At 52.3% G+C, this 17614-nt stretch overlaps 1 protein-coding gene across 1 annotated transcript; it reads left to right on the top strand.

Moving 5' to 3' along the window:
• Positions 1-503: 503 nt before the first annotated feature.
• CYP2E1 (cytochrome P450 family 2 subfamily E member 1) lies at positions 504-12534 on the top strand. The gene is made up of 9 exons (XM_079138435.1): positions 504-697; positions 1462-1621; positions 4158-4307; positions 4672-4832; positions 5859-6035; positions 6795-6936; positions 10093-10280; positions 10721-10862; positions 11636-12534. Exons 1-9 carry the CDS (start codon positions 521-523, stop codon positions 11818-11820), a joined length of 1482 nt encoding a protein of 493 aa, XP_078994561.1. The 5' UTR covers positions 504-520; the 3' UTR covers positions 11821-12534.
• The last annotated feature ends 5080 nt before the right edge of the window (positions 12535-17614 follow it).

Here is a 17614-nt window from a genome sequence, read left to right as displayed (position 1 = left end):
CTAAATTTGCCAGCTAATTTTACGAAGTGGAATGAGTTTCAGAAGTTGAGTTGTCCTCCTCCGCCCTCAGTGTTTTCCAGGTGGTGAGCCTGGTGCTGGCTTACATAAGCCCTGCCCAAACAAGTGCCAGCAAGCGTGATCCGTATCCAACCAGTGTCTGGGGGACAGTCCCACACCCCCCAGACTGACCTATGGGGAAAAGGGGGGAAATTTCCCTTTTAAAGAGGAGAATTAAGTGCCCCTGGATGTGTTTCTGTGACAGGTGACAGGTGCCAGCAACCTAGTGTTGACCCTGTCCTGGCCCGTCCTCATTAGGTCACTGAATACAACTTCTAAGAGAAAACTGCTACAGGAATAGACCTTTGAAATGAGTGCCAGCCGCCTCTAATAGCAAACTAATTCCTTGGCTGTGGGAGAAGGAAGGCGCATTGGCTGGTGGGCCACCCTCCTTCTGGGCGCTGATTATAAAGCTCCCTTTGCGGGGACCGTCCCTTGTGTTGCAGAGGGTCCCAGAGGCACCATGGCTGCTCTTGGCATCACCCTCGCCCTGCTGGTGTGGGTGGCCACCCTCCTGCTCATATCCATCTGGAAGCAGATCCACAGCAGCTGGAACCTGCCTCCGGGACCTTTCCCACTCCCCATCATTGGGAATGTTCTCCAGGTGGACCTGAAGGATATTCCTAAGTCCTTCGCCAGGGTAAGAGACACATCATTCTTTTAGGGAGAATGATTCAGGAATGAGATCTAATAAACCTGTATTCAGTTCATTGTCAGGAAAGCTGTTGCTCTCCAACACCAGCCTCTTGTGGAGTAATTGGATGGGCAGCAGCACCTGGGAGTCCTTTCCAGAAAGTTCTGCTGGTGTTGCAACTTGGGCACCAAACACGGAGGGTGGGCATTAACCAAGAGGCCAAGCGGAGTGATCGTGGGGAGGCTGGTGCAGCTGGTGTAGCCATGGGGCAGCTGCCACACAAGCAAGGGGTGCATCCCAGCTGGTGTCCACCATGCTCCACCCGAATACCAACACCTGTCTCCCAGGGCTGCAGCGAGCACCCCGTGAGCTAACCAAGGCCAGGGTGCTGCAGGGCACAGGGGTGGCACTGGTGTTTGTGCGAGGGGGTGTCATCACGCAGGACACAGGCTCCAGGTCTGCCCGCAGCATCCCATGGTCCAGGACCTTGACTTAGGAAGTGAACAATGGGGTGATGGAAGTGGGCCTTGGCTACAAGGCTTCAGGGGAGGGACGTGAGGAGACAAGGTCCAGAGCTGGTGTCCAGCAGGGAGAGGGCTCTCCTGCAAATGCAGTGGCCTCTCCTAGGGGAGCTCCCCACACAGGCTGCATAGTCTTTCCCCACATCCCTCCAGTTCTCTGGTGGACAACAGGAACAGTGACCAAGTCAGGCCGTCTTGATCTGGCCATCCCCACCCACCTCCCGGTTCACTGTGTGCTGGTCCCTGCAGCTGGCAGAGCGCTTCGGGCCTGTGTTCACACTGTACCTGGGCCCCCGGCGAGTGGTGGTCCTGCACGGCTACAAGGCTGTGAGGGAGGTGCTGCTGAACCACAAGAACGAGTTCTCTGGCCGAGGGGAGATCCCCGCATTCCAGGCGCATGAGCACAAGGGTGAGTGTGCCTCCTAGTGGCGGGTGGGCAGACCCAGGGGCACAGTGGGTGGCGGCCATCACCTCGCCTGGCCATGCCCACATTAACAGTCTAGTGACAGCCACAGAATGAAGACAGAAGGGTAGGAGACCTCAGGCCCTTGGGCGATGGCTCTTGCCTGTGAAAGCTTCTACAAAGTTTCCACTGAGCAGGTGCCATGTACCTGTCAGCAGGTGCCCATGCCAGGTACCCACGCCGACCAGTGGCACAGAGAGCTTACAGAGAGGCAAAGGGGCTGCTTTTGAGCCTGAGTCTGCCCTTCCCAGACCTTCTTGCCTCGGGCTGCTTTTCTTGGAACTCTTTCATTCACAGCCTAAACTGCCTCTGGGGTGTTGGTGGCTCCATCCACCCAGGTCCCCTCGCCTGCCATGAGGCACCCAAACCTGGCAGACATTGTCTGCCAGGGCCGCCAGCTTCAGCCTGTGCCAGCAGCAGCTGATGATCTCCTGAGAGAGCCTCCTGAGGCCTCCAGGGGTGGACGTTCTGAGGCCAGGAGGAGTGAAGCAGACTTCCAGGAAGTCTCTCGTCTCCTGTTGCCAGAGCCCTGCATTCAGCCCACGCAGAAATCCCCTTCCCTCCGGTGGGGAGGGGGGTTGGGTGGGGCTGGATCATCATCCAGCCACTGTTTTCCAGCCCCGACTACCATTCTGCCTTCATGATGCACCAGCTCTGGGGGTCTCTGCTCCTTCCTGCCCTCACCTTGCCAGCACATTCTTCTCTGCTTCCCACTGGTCTCTTCAGGGGATCCCGAAGCAGGTCGGAAGTGAAGTGTCCCATCTGCTGTAACCAGAAACCTCTCCCTGTCGTGTGGGGCTCAAGTCAGTGAGTGGGCAGCTGCCTCTTGGCATCCTGTCTGGTTTTGGGGGTCTGCATTTCCCAGATCATATCACCTCACAGGCAGTGACCTTTGGCTCCCCCTCCTCAACACTGCGGGTTTGTTCTGCTGACTTATCTCAGTAAAAGCAACACCGATGTTCTCAGTCCCTGTTGCTGGCACCGGAGGAGTTGTTGGAGCTCGGGAGGCAGGGTCCTGCTGTAGAGCAGTGTGGTTCTGGCTTAGGGCCATATCTGCCCCTGTGGCCTAGGCTGTGAGCTGCAGGCAGCAGGATAGGGGCCAGGCTTTGCCTCTCCATGTGTTGGGCTCCAGGGTCTTTGCTGCCTCTGCCTGGAGACTCCAGATCCCTATTCATCCCATGTGGCCCAGACTGACACTGAACAAGACTGCCTGACCTGAACAAGAGACGTGTCTAGCCCCTCAGGGATAATGTGAATGTTTATTTTTGGCATAAGACAGAGCACAGGTGTGTGATCATGTGCCAAGGGAACTGCATGTGTCCCAGAAAAGTGCTGCCACCTAGGTTCTCAACCTGGCTAGTGGCCTCCTCAGGAAGTGCCCGTGCAGCTCCACCCTCCTCCCCACCCTTCAGGGTGAAGTTGGAACCATCATCTCGCCTATACCTCCCCCCTCATGTCACATGCTGTCCTTGCCCCTCTCAGGTCAACCAGCCTCTTTCTAGAAAGTTCCTTGGACCATGGTGATCGATGGCACATCCCCTGGGCACTTTCTTAGCATCCTGCAGGGCCTCCCACCAAGCATTCCGCGGGCCGTCGGACAGTCAATGTGCGAGGAAATGCGAGGCACAAGCCGCTGCGTCTGTAAGGGTGCCACTGTTGCCCCTGTTGCCCTAGAATGCCCAGCGTCTAGCAGGATGCCTGGCATGGTGGGTGCCAAACCTGCTTCTTGAGGAAGTGATAATGGAAAAGGCAGGAGGAGGAAGAAGGGAGGCCGCAAGGGAGAACTCCAGGTGCCCTGGAGTGCAAGGAGGCCCCAGGGCTGGTTCCAACAGTCAGGGTGACTGAAGCTGCATCTGGGGAAGAATAACAACGTCCACAGAGTTGACTGAGACAGGAATGGAAGCGCCCCAACACTTTACAGAGAAAAAGCATCAATCTGGGTCTGTTGATTCCAAGTGTCTTCACACTCTGGAGGTCCAGCAGGTCAGGCACTGGGAGGAGAGGGCCATGTGAAGGGTCAGTGCTTGGTCTTTCCAGCTGCAGGTCCTTGCAGTAGGGTCTTGTGACCTTCAGGTCTCAGTCAAGGCCTCTGCTGTGAAGCCATAAAGTGAAGAGTTGAGATGCTTGTTGAGTGAGGGTTAAAATCCATGGGGACCGAAAGGCTGTCCAAGAATTTTGCCAATAGGCAGAAAAGAGGTGAGCGCTCTTTCTTGGAGTGGCCACATGTGGTTTTTATTTGGCATGGAAGAGGCTCGGAGGAAAATGGACAGCCAAAGACTGTAAGCTGACGCCTTATCATGAAGGCCCCAGGAGGGTGGGTGTGCCCGAGGAGCCCTGCACCTCCCCACCTCCTCTTGTGGTTCTTCCTCACCCGCACATCCTGCCCAGGACCCAAAGGCCCTGTGAGGACCACCTACGGCCCCAGTCCCATGTCCCCAAGACCTGGGCCTTTGGGGTGACTTCTGCTGTCCCTCTTCCTTAGGAATTATTTTCAATAATGGACCTACGTGGAAGGACATCCGGCGGTTCTCCCTGACCACCCTCCGGGACTACGGGATGGGAAAACAGGGCAATGAGGAGCGGATCCAGAGGGAGGCCCACTTCCTGCTGGAGGAGCTCAGGAAGACTCAGGGTGTGTATTCTTGGGCAGGAAGCAGGGAGGGGAGCCCTGGCCAAGCCCTTGGAGGGCAGAGATCAACCTGGAAGCAGGTGGCAGCTACAGGGTCCCTGGACCAGAGAGGGTCATGCTGGTCCACAGCCACTGAATTCTGGACTCACATTTCCAGCTCTACTTCAAAGGGAGCAAGAGTGACCACCACATGACCTCTGTGCCCTAGATGGCACTGAGAGTAGACAGAGCATTTGCCACCTTCTGTGGCCTGTCACACGTCCCCAGGCATCAGTGGTAGTGTGCGGGGACTGAGCAGCTGGCTGGGGCTCTGGTGGGCATGTGCCTGCCTCCGCATGGCCTCCCTGACATCTCACCTGTGCTCCAGGCCAGCCCTTCGACCCCACCTTCCTCGTGGGCTGCGCGCCCTGCAACGTCATAGCCGACATCCTGTTCAACAGGCGTTTCAGCTACGACGACAAGAAGTGTCTGCGGCTCATGAGCCTATTTAACGAGAACTTCTACCTGCTCAGTACCCCCTGGCTGCAGGTGAACCCTCTTCCCTTCCCTTGGTCTCAGGTTGTGCAGTCGCGTTGGAAGGAGAAGGCAGGTTCGGGGGGCATGGGACGATAGGCCCGTGGAAGCTTGGGGCCTAGAGCGCTTTGGAGGGGCCAGGCAGCCCCTGTGCCCCTCCACGGGACACTCAGGGCCCCGAGTGCCTCTTTCCTGACCTTGCCACGTCTACTGACCTGTGTGTGGATGTTTTCGCCACATTTCACCACAGAGGGTGCTCTGCCTGGAGAATGGCACTCTGAAACATCATTGGTCACGAATATTCTAAATAACACAGCAGTGGTAGCCGTAGACTCAAGTTTGGAGGTTAGTAGCCCAGCACAAAATTATGCTGCATTCAGAAAAAACAGTTTTATAATTTTCTTTTCTTTTTTATATACATTTATATATTTTTTAATTTTAACTTTTAAATTTTTTAATTTTTAACATTTTGATTCATTGTACACAAATGGGGTACACGTTTTCATTCCTATGGTTGTACACAATGTAGATTCACACCATTCATGTAATCATACATGTTCATAGTATAATACTGTCTGTCTCAGTCTGCTGTCTTTCCTTCCCTCACCCTCTCCCACCCCATTTTCCTCTACACCATCCAAAGTTTCTCCATTCTTCTCTTATCCCCCTCCACTCACCCCTCATTATGTATCATCATCCACTTATCAGAGAAAACAATCAGCCTTTGGTTTTTTGGGTTTGGCCTATTTCACTTAGCATGACATTCTCCAACTCCATCTATCTACCAGCAAATGCCAGAATTTCATTCTTCTTTATAGTTGAGTAGTATTCCATTGTGTATATACACCACAGTTTCTTTATCCATTCATCAACTGAAGGGCATCTCGGTTGGTTCCACAATCTAGCTATTGTGAATTAAGCAGCTATGAACATTGATGTGGCTGCGTCACTGTAGTATGCTGATTTTAAGTCCTTTGGGTATAAATCGAGGAGTGGGATAGTTGGGTCAAATGGAAGTTTTATAACTTTCTTTGTCTTCAGCTTTACAATAATTTTTCGGGCTACTTACGCTACCTGCCTGGAAGCCATAGAAAAGTCTTAACAAATGTGTCTGAAATAAAAGCATATACGCTTGAAAGAGCCAAGGAGCACCTCCAGTCACTGGACCCAAGCTGTCCCCGGGACTTCACCGACTGCCTGCTCATGGAAATGGAGACGGTAACCACAGCCAGGCTGCTGGGTTTGCTGGGGTGGGGTGGGGCACAAGCACTGAGATCCACGCTGCCTGCTGCTGGCTGGCATCCAACTGTCTTCTGTGTACTTGATGCTTTGGGGTTGCATAAGCATACTTGGCTTCAGCATGACCACCATGCCCTGCTCCCGATGGGAGGAGGCACAGGGATGGTGAACTGGCCCTTGCTTCAGCTCCCCAATGGTGCCCAAGTTCCAGGGGTCCCAGGCATCCCCAGACTCATGCCTGCAGCTCCTAGGACTCTCCTCTGGCCCAGCAAGAGGAGCCTTCTTCCTTTTTTTGTTATGACTTAAAAACAGTCTGAGACATCCACACTGACTCCCTTGGGCAGCCCCCTGGGCACTCAGAATCCCACCATATCTCAGACCCTCCCTGTGGCCCAAAGGCACCAGCCTCCCTTGGGCTGGAAGGAGGCTGGCCCCACCCCTGCAGTTGGAGTTATCAGCAGAGGTCCTCCAGCCAGGACCCAGGTCACCTCCCCTTTCCCGGGACAGCCCTGGCACTGTTGGCGGAGACAGAGCCTTGAGGCCTGGGCGAGGGCCCATCCTGCCTCGGCATGCTCCCTGGAAGCCTCGGTTTGCCCAGCCGTGTGGTGGAAGTGATGGGGTCCTGGTTGTGCTGGGAGAGCCTGTCACGTTCCTAGCTGTCTGCTGAAGGGAGCAGGTTCTCGTCAGCCACCTGAGGACAATTTCTTACCAAGCCTCTGTCTGTCTCTACCGTCACAGAAAAAGCACAGTGGAGAGCCTGGGTACACGCTGGAAAACGTCGCTGTGACCTTGGCGGACCTGTTCTTTGCAGGGACAGAGACCACCAGTACCACCCTGAGATATGGGCTCCTGATTCTCATGAAATACCCAGAGATTGAAGGTGTGCAGATGAGAAGCAAGAGAGGCCTCCCTGCAGGCTCTGGCGTCCAAGCTCGGTCTGCAGTTGTTAGTCAACCTTTGGGTGCCACGGGATCGGCCTTGGTCTGCAGTTGGGTGCCATGGGATCGGCCTCGGTCTGCAGTTGTTAGTCGGCCTTTGGGTGCCACGGGATCGGCCTCGGTCTGCAGTTGTTAGTCGGCCTTTGGGTGCCATGGGATCGGCCTCGGTCTGCAGTTGTTAGTTGGCCTTTGGGTGCCATGGGATCAGCCTCGGTCTGCAGTTGTTAGTCGGCCTTTGAGTGCCACGGGATCGGCCTCGGTCTGCAGTTGCTAGTCAGCCTTTGGGTGCCACGGGATCGGCCTTGGTCTGCAGTTGTTAGTTGGCCTTTGGGTGCCATGGGATCAGCCTCGGTCTGCAGTTGTTAGTCGGCCTTTGAGTGCCACGGGATCGGCCTCGGTCTGCAGTTGCTAGTCAGCCTTTGGGTGCCACGGGATCGGCCTTGGTCTGCAGTTGGGTGCCATGGGATCGGCCTCGGTCTGCAGTTGTTAGTCGGCCTTTGGGTGCCACGGGATCGGCCTCGGTCTGCAGTTGTTAGTCGGCCTTTGGGTGCCATGGGATCGGCCTCGGTCTGCAGTTGTTAGTTGGCCTTTGGGTGCCATGGGATCAGCCTCGGTCTGCAGTTGTTAGTCGGCCTTTGAGTGCCACGGGATCGGCCTCGGTCTGCAGTTGCTAGTCAGCCTTTGGGTGCCACGGGATCGGCCTCGGTCTGCAGTTGTTAGTCGGCCTTTGGGTGCCATGGGATCGGCCTCGGTCTGCAGTTGTTAGTTGGCCTTTGGGTGCCATGGGATCAGCCTCGGTCTGCAGTTGTTAGTCGGCCTTTGAGTGCCACGGGATCGGCCTCGGTCTGCAGTTGCTAGTCAGCCTTTGGGTGCCACGGGATTGGCCTCGGTCTGCAGTTGTTAGTCGGCCTTTGAGTGCCACGGGATCGGCCTCGGTCTGCAGTTGCTAGTCAGCCTTTGGGTGCCACGGGATCGGCCTTGGTCTGCAGTTGGGTGCCACGGGATTGGCCTCGGTCTGCAGTTGTTAGCTGGCCTTTGGGTGCCACGGGATTGGCCTTGGTCTGCAGTTGGGTGCCACGGGATCGGCCTCGGTCTGCAGTTGCTAGTCAGCCTTTGGGTGCCACGGGATCGGCCTTGGTCTGCAGTTGGGTGCCACGGGATTGGCCTCGGTCTGCAGTTGTTAGCTGGCCTTTGGGTGCCACGGGATCGGCCTCGGTCTGCAGTTGCTAGTCAGCCTTTGGGTGCCACGGGATTGGCCTCGGTCTGCAGTTGGGTGCCACGAGATCGGCCTCGGTCTGCAGTTGCTAGTCGGCCTTTGGGTGCCACGGGATTGTTGGGTGATTTGCTCTGAGGGAAATGTCCTGATAGGTGCCAGGCAGCTGGTACCCTTGAACACAGATAGCCCCACACCCCACCAGGGCCCTGGGTGCAGGAAAGAGCAGTCTAACACTGAAGCGGGGAGAAGCACCACGTGTCGGTCTGTCGGTAAAGACCTTCACTGACAGCCAACATACTCTCCAGTTGCTCCTGGAGAAGACTTGGCCTTCTAGGCTGAGTGGGGGTTGGGGCAAGGCTCGGGTCTTCCTGGGGCATCTCACCTCACAGGGCTATGAAGCGGAAACCCAGGAGAAGAGACAAGGCCACCTCCTACCCTGAAAGCCCCTACCTGAACACAGGCTGTTAGGGCCAACCTGCCATAAAGAGGGAGCAGGGGAGCTGCAGGGGGAGCCCGGAGGCCTGGGGCCGCCAGCTCTGAACTGGGCCCTCCTGCTGCTGATGAGATGTGCCTCCCACTAAGTGCCAGCATGGGGCAGATCTTCAGTGCTCCTGCATAGCAGATGGAGGACATGAGGCAATTCCCCCAAGAGCATGGATATGTGACCAGACCAGGGTCAGGCCCTAGGCTCTGGTCTTTATTTCAGCAAAGCCTTTGCTTTTTAAAAATCATACAGAAGCATGAAGAGTGAAGGAACCAAAATTTCAGGGAGGGAAATATTTTACACATCTGCAGCAGTTGTAGAACTTTTGAATACTCTGTATAGGGGAACCCTGCACTCAAACACAGTTTAAATCATTAACTTCAATGGCTTTCCAATATAAACAAAGAGAATAAACATGATAGACACCCTGTATCCTTTGCCAAATTTAACATGTATTAACATTTTGCAATATTTGCTTTGGAGCTCTTAAGGAAACATGTTACAGGGCCGGTCAGTCCTGCCCCTTTGTGCCTCCCTCCCCACAGAGGCAATGCTTAGGGATGGCTGTGTATCATCCTCACCTGTGACTGGGTACAATTATCAATAACTACATATCAACATATAGCTCACAGCAAGGTTATAGTGCCTTAATATTTTACCAGGGTACTGTACTGTGCATATCTTTTTGCAATTTTCTTTTTTCACTCAACATTTTGAAGTCCCATAGGAAATCTCAAACACAGAAAGTTTAAGAAGCATGCTGAAGGCTGCTGTTACCTCAGTCAGAGGAACTTCTTCAAGAAGTAGACTGTGCTTGTCTAGTTCCATTCTGTCATTTGCCCTTTTACGTTTTAGAAGCATGTAATGAATCAGTTAGGGTGACAATTAATGCAAAGATTTCACTCCAAGAGGAAGTTTCCAAGACCCTTTTGTTTTTCTCTACTCCTGACATGCAGAGAATTGAATACTCCATCTCCAGCTAAGATAACTGAAGCCAGAGTTTCTGTAGACTATAAAAGACCTCCATGAGCATAGCTCTTATAGACATTTGTGAAGATATTATACAATAATTTGAAGTATCTGGGGCACCAAAAGTACTGCATAGGATGTTCTATAAACATCCACTGGGTGGGTTTGGTGGATGAATGGAAGGGTGACTGGGTAGATGGATTGGGTAGATGTGTGGGTGGATGGACACTGGCTGGTTGGAGGGATGAGTCCTCAGCTAAGTGGGAAGATGAACAGGTGGGTAGATAAGTGTATGGGTTAGGGTTGGGGTGAATGGGTGGACAGGTGAGTGGCAGATAGATGGAAGAGTGCTTGGTTGGTGAGTGGAAGAGAGTTGGACGTTCAGCCTGGAGTCAACCCTTTACATTGCTCTCATTCTTGCCTTGGCAGAGAAACTTCATGAAGAAATTGATAGGGTGATTGGGCCAAGCCGCATACCTGCTGTCAGGGACAGGCTGGAGATGCCCTATATGGATGCTGTGGTGCATGAAATTCAGCGGTTTATTGACCTTGTACCCTCCAACTTGCCCCATGAAGCAACGCGGGACACAGTGTTCCAAGGATACGTCATCCCCAAGGTCAGAGTGAGCTGGTGTGCACCATGATTGCTTCCCACCAGCTCACACCTAGTCTGCCAGGGCAGGTTGGGGATACTGAGTCTCCGTGGTCAGTGTGACTGGATGGCAGAGCCAGGCCAGTGCAGGGTGACAGTTCCCCAGTGGTCCTTGTATGGTCCTGGTGACCAGAGAAATGGATGGAATTTAAGGAAGCCTCCTTGATGGCACCTGGGAGTGTAGCACATTCCAATGCCAGGAACAAGGACAGCCACAACCAGCCAGAGTCCACCCTGTGAGTACCTTAAGGTTTCCTCTCCACTTAGACCTGACCCCTGGCTGCTGTCTAGTCCTTAACTGAGTACTGTCCCAGCTGGAAATGTGCTGTCCTGTCTAATGTGGGCTTCAGGGTGACAGTGAACATGTGCTCTGTTGCCTGACTGACAGGTCTGTACCTCCTGCAGGGCACTGTTGTGATTCCGACTCTGGACTCCCTTCTGTATGACAGCCAAGAATTTCCAGATCCAGGGCAGTTTAAGCCAGAGCACTTTCTGGATGAAAATGGGAAGTTCAAGTACAGTGACTATTTCAAACCTTTTTCTGCAGGTGAGCAGGGTTCACAGGCAGCACCTCAGCCTGGAATGGTCTCTTCCCACCTCATCCGCCCCCTGTGTCTCTGCCACCAGCCAGCCATAAACCAGCACCCAGCCCTCCTCATCCCATGAGCCAAGTGTGCTCCTGCATTCAGAGGCCGGGTGACATCTTTCACAATAAGTCCTGGAAATGAGGTGTTGTGGGTAGACCATTCTTTCCAGAGTGGACGCTTTCCCTCATTCGCTGTCAGACCATTTTTACTTAACTGGACAGTGAAAACCTCTCAAACCCATACCACCTGATACCCATCATTTTATACAAGAGTCATTAACAGACTCGCCTCTGGTTCCCCGGACTCACCATGGGAAGCGTGCAGCCTCCTGATGTAAGTGGTGCTCCCCTGAGGCTCCTCGCCGGGGCTGTGCCTCAGGCTCTGGAGAGGAAGACGCCACCACCAGCTCCACCCTGGAACTCCCGGGGGTGTTGGCGTCTAACGTGCCCACCCATCCCGTGGGCACCACTGGTAGCACTGGGTGCCTTCTTCACCGAGCAGAGGCCAATTTCCAAACTGAAGTTTTTGCAGCTGTGTTCTTGATGGCCCCAAATAGATCTATATCACGAAGATCCTGTTCTTTGCTTTTATGCTTCTTTCAGTGGGTTCGGGGAGTGCTTGCTGCTTTAGGATGTGTTTGCCCCAGCTTCCTCCAGCCCTGCCCTGCAGCCTTGCTGTTAATGATGTCTCTCTGAAACCTGCTGTGTCTCACCAGTACTGTGGTTACTTCTAGGAAAACGGGTGTGTGTTGGAGAAGGCCTGGCCCGCATGGAACTCTTTCTGCTCCTGTCTGCCATTCTGCAGCATTTCAATCTGAAGTCTCTTGTTGACCCAAAAGATATTGATCTTAGGCCCATTGTGACTGGTTTTGGCAGAATCCCACCTCACTACAAACTCTGTGTCACTCCCCATTCTTGAGTGTAAGGAAAATACCCTGGATACCCCTGTCTCCCAGGGCAGTCCGCGAGAGTCCCTCAGTGCTCAGGAGGTCGCTCCCACAGTCAGGAGGCAGGCAGCCCCCCAGAGTGAGTTCCACCAGAGCTGATGTTTCCAGTCAGTCTCAGACAGTGGGAAGCAAAGTCCAGTGAAGATGTGGTCAATCTAAACCTGACGCAGGTCGGGGCTACACTGTGGTCCTAGGCCCAGTGCCAATCAAGATTTCTGAAAAGGCAGAGCTGTCCTATCACCAGTTAACACCTACCAGGAAGAACTGATGAGAAAGGGGACATTGGTTTGGGACAGGGAGAGGCAAGAACGTTTTGCCAGAATGTATTGGCTTGGACAAAAGCAGGCTCTTCCCATCTTGCCTCAGGATGGGAAGGTGTTCCTTTGACTTCACTGTGAGCATCAATTTGTCCTTTATATGAAATATGCATGAAAAGTCAACATGGTCACCCATTATTGTCTGTTAATCTTGAAATGTGACTTTGTTTCTGGAAAGAGAAACGTGAGGCACACGGGGACCCTTGCATGGAACGAAACACCGCTGAGTGGTACTGTGCAAGGAACAGCAAACCTGCCCTTTGCCCCCACCCCTGTGACCATGCTGAGCCTGAGATTTCCCTCTGTCTGAGCGGCACATTTCCCAGTGCACTGTGTACTCTGAATGTCCTCAATAAAGTGAGCCATGCTTCTGAGCCAGCAGCTGGTGTCCTCTGTTCTCCTGACCCTCAGCCTCCCTCTCGTAGGGTCTCACTGGGCCCACCTGGACAGTGCAGAGCAGTCTGCCCATCTCAAGATGCTGAATTTAATCAGATGCTCCAACTTCCTCCTACTACGTAGAGTAACCTGTCCACCAGTTCTTAGGAATGGGATTTGGGACACCTTCTGAAGGGCCAGCAGTCTCTGGAGGCATCTTTGTCCCTCCCAGCACCTCAGTGGCAAGGAAATGGGTTGCAGTGTCTTCTTACTTGTGTTGGGGCAGAGAGACTTCTGCTTGAGTGACCACTGGGAAGATTCTGAGTGCCCAGCCTCAGTGGAGATACTGGGAGGGAGGGAGGGAGTTGAGGCTTACTGTTGAGGCATCACCTGGCTGCCAGGTGTCTGAGGGTGACTTCCTGTGGGCAAAGTCCCTAACTGCATTCACAGGTGGTTTGCAAGCCTGGGTCTTCACAGGTCCTGCCGTCTCAAGGGAAGGGCACTGGTCCCAGAGGTAATGTCACTTCAGAAAATTTGTCCCACCTTAAGAAATCCTCCTCGAGGCAGGACTAATTTTCCAAAGTGAATACAGCGTCATGAATAACAAATCATGGCATCCTCATACAAAGAAATACTTTCCAGCAACATCATGCTCTGCCTGGCCCAGCCCTGTGAGCTCCAGGTCACATCCCTTCTCCACAAAGGAGGCCTCTGAATCCTCACTAGTCCCTGACACTGTGCACCTCCCACTACATGTGGCTGCTACAAAAACAGACCCAGCAGGAGGCATGGTCTGGACCAGTGGTGGGGGTCAACGAAGTAAGTGATCAGGAAAGATGTGTCCCATAAGGTGAGTCAGTTACTTGTACACCATCAACCATGAGTAGGAAGAGGAGAGAATAATCAAAGATGACCCTGCTGTTATGGTGTGGATGAGGTGTCCCAGAAGTTCGTGTCTGAGACAATGCAAAGGCGTTCAGAGGTGGAGTGACTGAGCTATGAAAGCTGATCAGTGACTGACCCCCTGCCAGGAATCAACTGGGTGGTGGCCAAGGCTGGAGGGGTGTGGTGGAGGAGGTGGGCCGCAGGCTCCTGCCTTTGAAGTATATCTTTTGTCCATGGTGAGGGGACTCTGCTTCCTGGTGCCATGTCCTGATCTGCCTTCTTCTGCCACACTCTTCTGCCGTGATGTTCTGCCTCACCTCAGACCCAGAGGAAGTGAGCTGGCTGTCTATGGGCTGAGACCTCTAAAACCGTGAGCCCCAAAATAAACTTTCCCTCTTCTAAAATTGTTCATGTCAGGTCATTTGGTCACAGTAGCAAAAACACTGACTAAAACACCTGTGGCTCTTTGCAAATAACTGGGGAAACATTAACACCAATGCAATGCTGGGAGAAGTCTTGGTCCTTGGTGTCTGGCACCTGCCATTGGAGCCCGGGCTGGAGCTGGGATCTGAGTGTATCTGCTGGAGTGGAATCAAACATTCCCCTCCAACTGTCTGACCATGTATGAGGCTGGACCACAGGACTCTCTCCACTCCCTCCTATGGGGATTGTATTTCTTTGTATGGGATACCATAATTTGTTGTTCATTCCAGTGTTCTTTCCAGTTTGTGAGGAAATGGGATGAAGATGCTATTCACATACAGATCTTCAGGTAGACATGTTTTCTCTTGAGAAAACACATAGGAGTAAATCATGGAGTCTTGTGGAAAGTGTGTGTAACTTTTAAGAATTTTGCATTCCCATCAACGGTATGCAGGGGCGGCATTGCTCTTGCCGCGCGAATCTCACTGTGGTTCTGATTTGCATGTCCTTGATGACGGCTGATGTCGAACATCTTTCTGTGTGGTTATTCACTATCTATATACCTTCATTGGTAAAACATCTGTCCAGTTCATTTCCCCATTTTAAATAGTTTTTTAATTTTTTTTTGTTTCTTCCTTCCTTCCAGCTTCCTTCTTTCCGTTTTTTTCTTTACTGGGCATTGAACCCAGGGGTGCTGTACCACTGAGTAACACCTCCAATCCATTTTGTTTTATTTTGAGGAGGGATATTGCTCGGTTGCTGAGGCTGCCCTCAAGCTTGTGATCCTCCTGCATTAGCCTCCTAAGTTGCTGGGATCACAGGCATGTGCCCCAGCACCTAGCCTTGTCTCATTTTTTCTTATATTGGAATCAAGTCTTTATCAAATATAGTTTTTCACATTTTTAATTCAAGTCTAGCTTGCCATTTCATTTCCTTAAGAGTGTCTCAAGAACAGCAAAATTTTTAGATTTTTATAAAGTTCAGTTTGTCAGTTTTCCTACTTTGTGATACATTTTGTTTTCTGTAGGACATTGTACATGATTTGAGGTTATGTATACATTGATTTTACTTGGGGCAAGTGTCCTACTGTGTGCTCATTGCCTACAGGAAAGCTGACCCGCGATTGTCACCTGCTCATTCATCTGGTGGAATGCAGACCTGGCACTGTGAGGTCAGCCATGTGATGCAGAAATGCACACACATTCACATACATGCACACGTGCACTGCTTCCCTCAACCCCAGCCAGGCCTGCACATTAGCCACAGCAGCTCAGTCTCATCTAACCTTCAGCCTTTCAGACAAAGTTCTCTGACTCCTTAATATCTGCATGTAAATCCTCCAACTAGTCCTTCAGAGGGAGAGATTGGAACTATCACTTCAGTGTTCAGTTGGCAAACACATTTATCTGACTTGAGTCAGGGTCCCTGGGGAACTGAGAGGAAGATTAATATTAAGGAGTATCTGTTCCTCTTTGGAAACCTACAGAAATAGAAATAGAAGAGCTATAATATATATACAAGAGTCTTTAGGCAGAATTGTTTATGGTGGGACAATTGCAAAATTCATAAGTTGGAATTTAATGTTAGTGTAACAGTGCTAAGAGGTGGGGACCCCTAGAGGGAATTAAGTCACAAGGATGACCCCTCATGAGTATGATTACATGTCCTTAAAAAGGGTTCTTTTTGGGTCTGCCTTCCTGCCATGTGAGCACACGGCACTGGTCCTTCCAGAGGACATTCAGTTGAGCACCATCTTTCAAGCAGAGAGCAGCTCTCACCAGATCCTGACCCTGCCAGAACCTGGAGTTGGACTTCCAGCCTCCAGTACTGTGAAAAGTAAATTCCTATTCTTCATAATTTTCCTGGTCTCTTGTGTTGTAGCAGCACAAGCAGACCAAGACAGTAGAATGGCACCTTTCAAGAATGATGACACTTTGTTTCTAGAAACTTGATCTATAGTGAGGGCCACTGAATGTACCCCATCATGGGAGGTGGCCTGCATGTGGAAAACTGCAGAAGGGGTAGCCCAGTCCTGCCATGACTTGCACGGGACCCTCACAGCCTGAACCCAGCTGCCAGGAAGGGCTTCATTGTCCCTCAGCTGCCCACCTGAGCTCTGCTTGCTCCTATTGCCAAAGCTGCACTAGATGACTAGATTGTAAATGCACTAGAATTAGTTGGCATTTTGTTAAGGGAAATGCCTATGAGGAAACAGGAGGGAATTGAGGAGGCTGGCAAGTCCCCAGACTGTGATGGAGTCTGATGCTGAGTGAGGGAGAGAGAGAGGAGGGTGGGTGGAAATGCTCTAACTGCATTAGAAGTGCTCTAGAAGACTCCACAAAGCCATCAGGAGTCCCACGTCTCCCAGGACTAGCTGCCTCAGCATCCCTGCCACCAGCATAGAGAGGCAGCCCTCCCACCCCTGCCCAGCTTGAATCCCTACTCAATCACTGCCTTCCCTGCAGGCAGCCCCACTCGCTGCCTTCTCTTCTTGCCCAGGCAGAGCTCACCCCTGGCCTCTGCATCTGCACTGTGCAGCTCAGACTGCAGACCTGTGAGGTGGCATCCCGACCTCACCTGGCCCCATGCCTCATCACCTCATTCCTTCCTCCTCATTCTTGAGCCACCGTTGCCTGCCTTCTCAATTTCCTCAAACCTCTACCATCATTCTCAGGGGATGTTCTTACTTCCTGCATCCCTGAGAAAACAAGAAGTCTGACAACGATGTCCTAAAGCACAGGCTCATGCCTGCCTGGTTTTTCCAGCTGATGGAGTGACACCTGGCACTCCTGGAACCAAGCCTCACGTGGGAGATACCTGCCTTCTCCTGGCTGCAATTCTTCCAGGTCCAGGCCACATTGGCAGCAGCTCCTCATTGCCTTCCACCCCCTGGCAACAGGCTTCTGCTGGTCCATTTACAGAGATGTATCTTCCCACAGACATTTACCTGCCCTGTATCTCCTCCTGCCTTCAGTCTGTGATGAGATGTCACCTTCCTTGACCTCCTAACTCAAAGAAGCAGACCACACCCAGCCCAGCCTCCTTGCATGAGGTTGTGCTTCTCAGGAGAATGTGTGAGCTCCAGCTGCTTATGATCACTGGCTTGGTCATCCATGCTAGAATGCATTACTCAAAGATGACCAGGCTCTTCCTGTTCTGTTTTGTTCCAGCCCTCGGATACTATGTGACACCCAGCAGACAACTCAAAAGCATTTGTAATGCTCAGTATGTGATTTGTTCAGCTTCAGATGCAGAGGATTTAATCAGGAGAAAATGCAATGAGAAAGACAACAGGGATATGGGAGAGAGTCCCATATGCCAAGCCTCTTGTATCTTTCTGTTGGACCTACTTGCTCCTCCTGAACATTCTCCATTCTGATCCTGGGTTGACTCACCGAGCATGGTGCTTCTGACAAATGGTGACCAGATTGGGGGGGTAGGGGGAGGGAGTGTCTTTCATGTCTAACTTCCATCCATAAAGCTGCAAAAGACAGGCATGCTGCCCTCCTAGCTGGCTGAAGTCAGTCCTCTGTGCTCACTGTATCTGGCCCCATCACACCCCCATGCTACATGGATACCAAGCCACAAAAGACCTCTGTGATCTAGAGGATGACCTTGGAGGTAGAGGGAGATACCCTGCCATGGATGACACTCTTGAGGGGAACAGAAAGTCTCCAGTCAGAGCAGTGGTTAATCTGGCCTCAGATTTTCCATTTTATGTTGGAAAGGGCATTTCCTAAGGGCATAATGCTAAAAACAACTCCAC

This window comes from Sciurus vulgaris, assembly GCF_902686455.1.
Source record: "Sciurus vulgaris genome assembly, chromosome: 4".
Classification (NCBI taxonomy): domain Eukaryota; kingdom Metazoa; phylum Chordata; class Mammalia; order Rodentia; family Sciuridae; genus Sciurus; species Sciurus vulgaris.
The sequence above is the reverse complement of the archived record's forward strand: the minus strand, read 5'-3'. Positions and strand labels throughout refer to the sequence as shown.

Excerpts from the sequence above, each read along its gene's own strand:
- CYP2E1 (XM_079138435.1), top strand. The coding sequence starts at position 521 with ATGGCTGCTCTTGGCATCACCCTCGCCCTGCTGGTGTGGGTGGCCACC. Across the intron at positions 698-1,461 it reads TTCCTAAGTCCTTCGCCAGG|CTGGCAGAGCGCTTCGGGCC; the intron begins GTAAGAGACACA and ends TGGTCCCTGCAG. Across the intron at positions 1,622-4,157 it reads CCAGGCGCATGAGCACAAGG|GAATTATTTTCAATAATGGA; the intron begins GTGAGTGTGCCT and ends CCTCTTCCTTAG.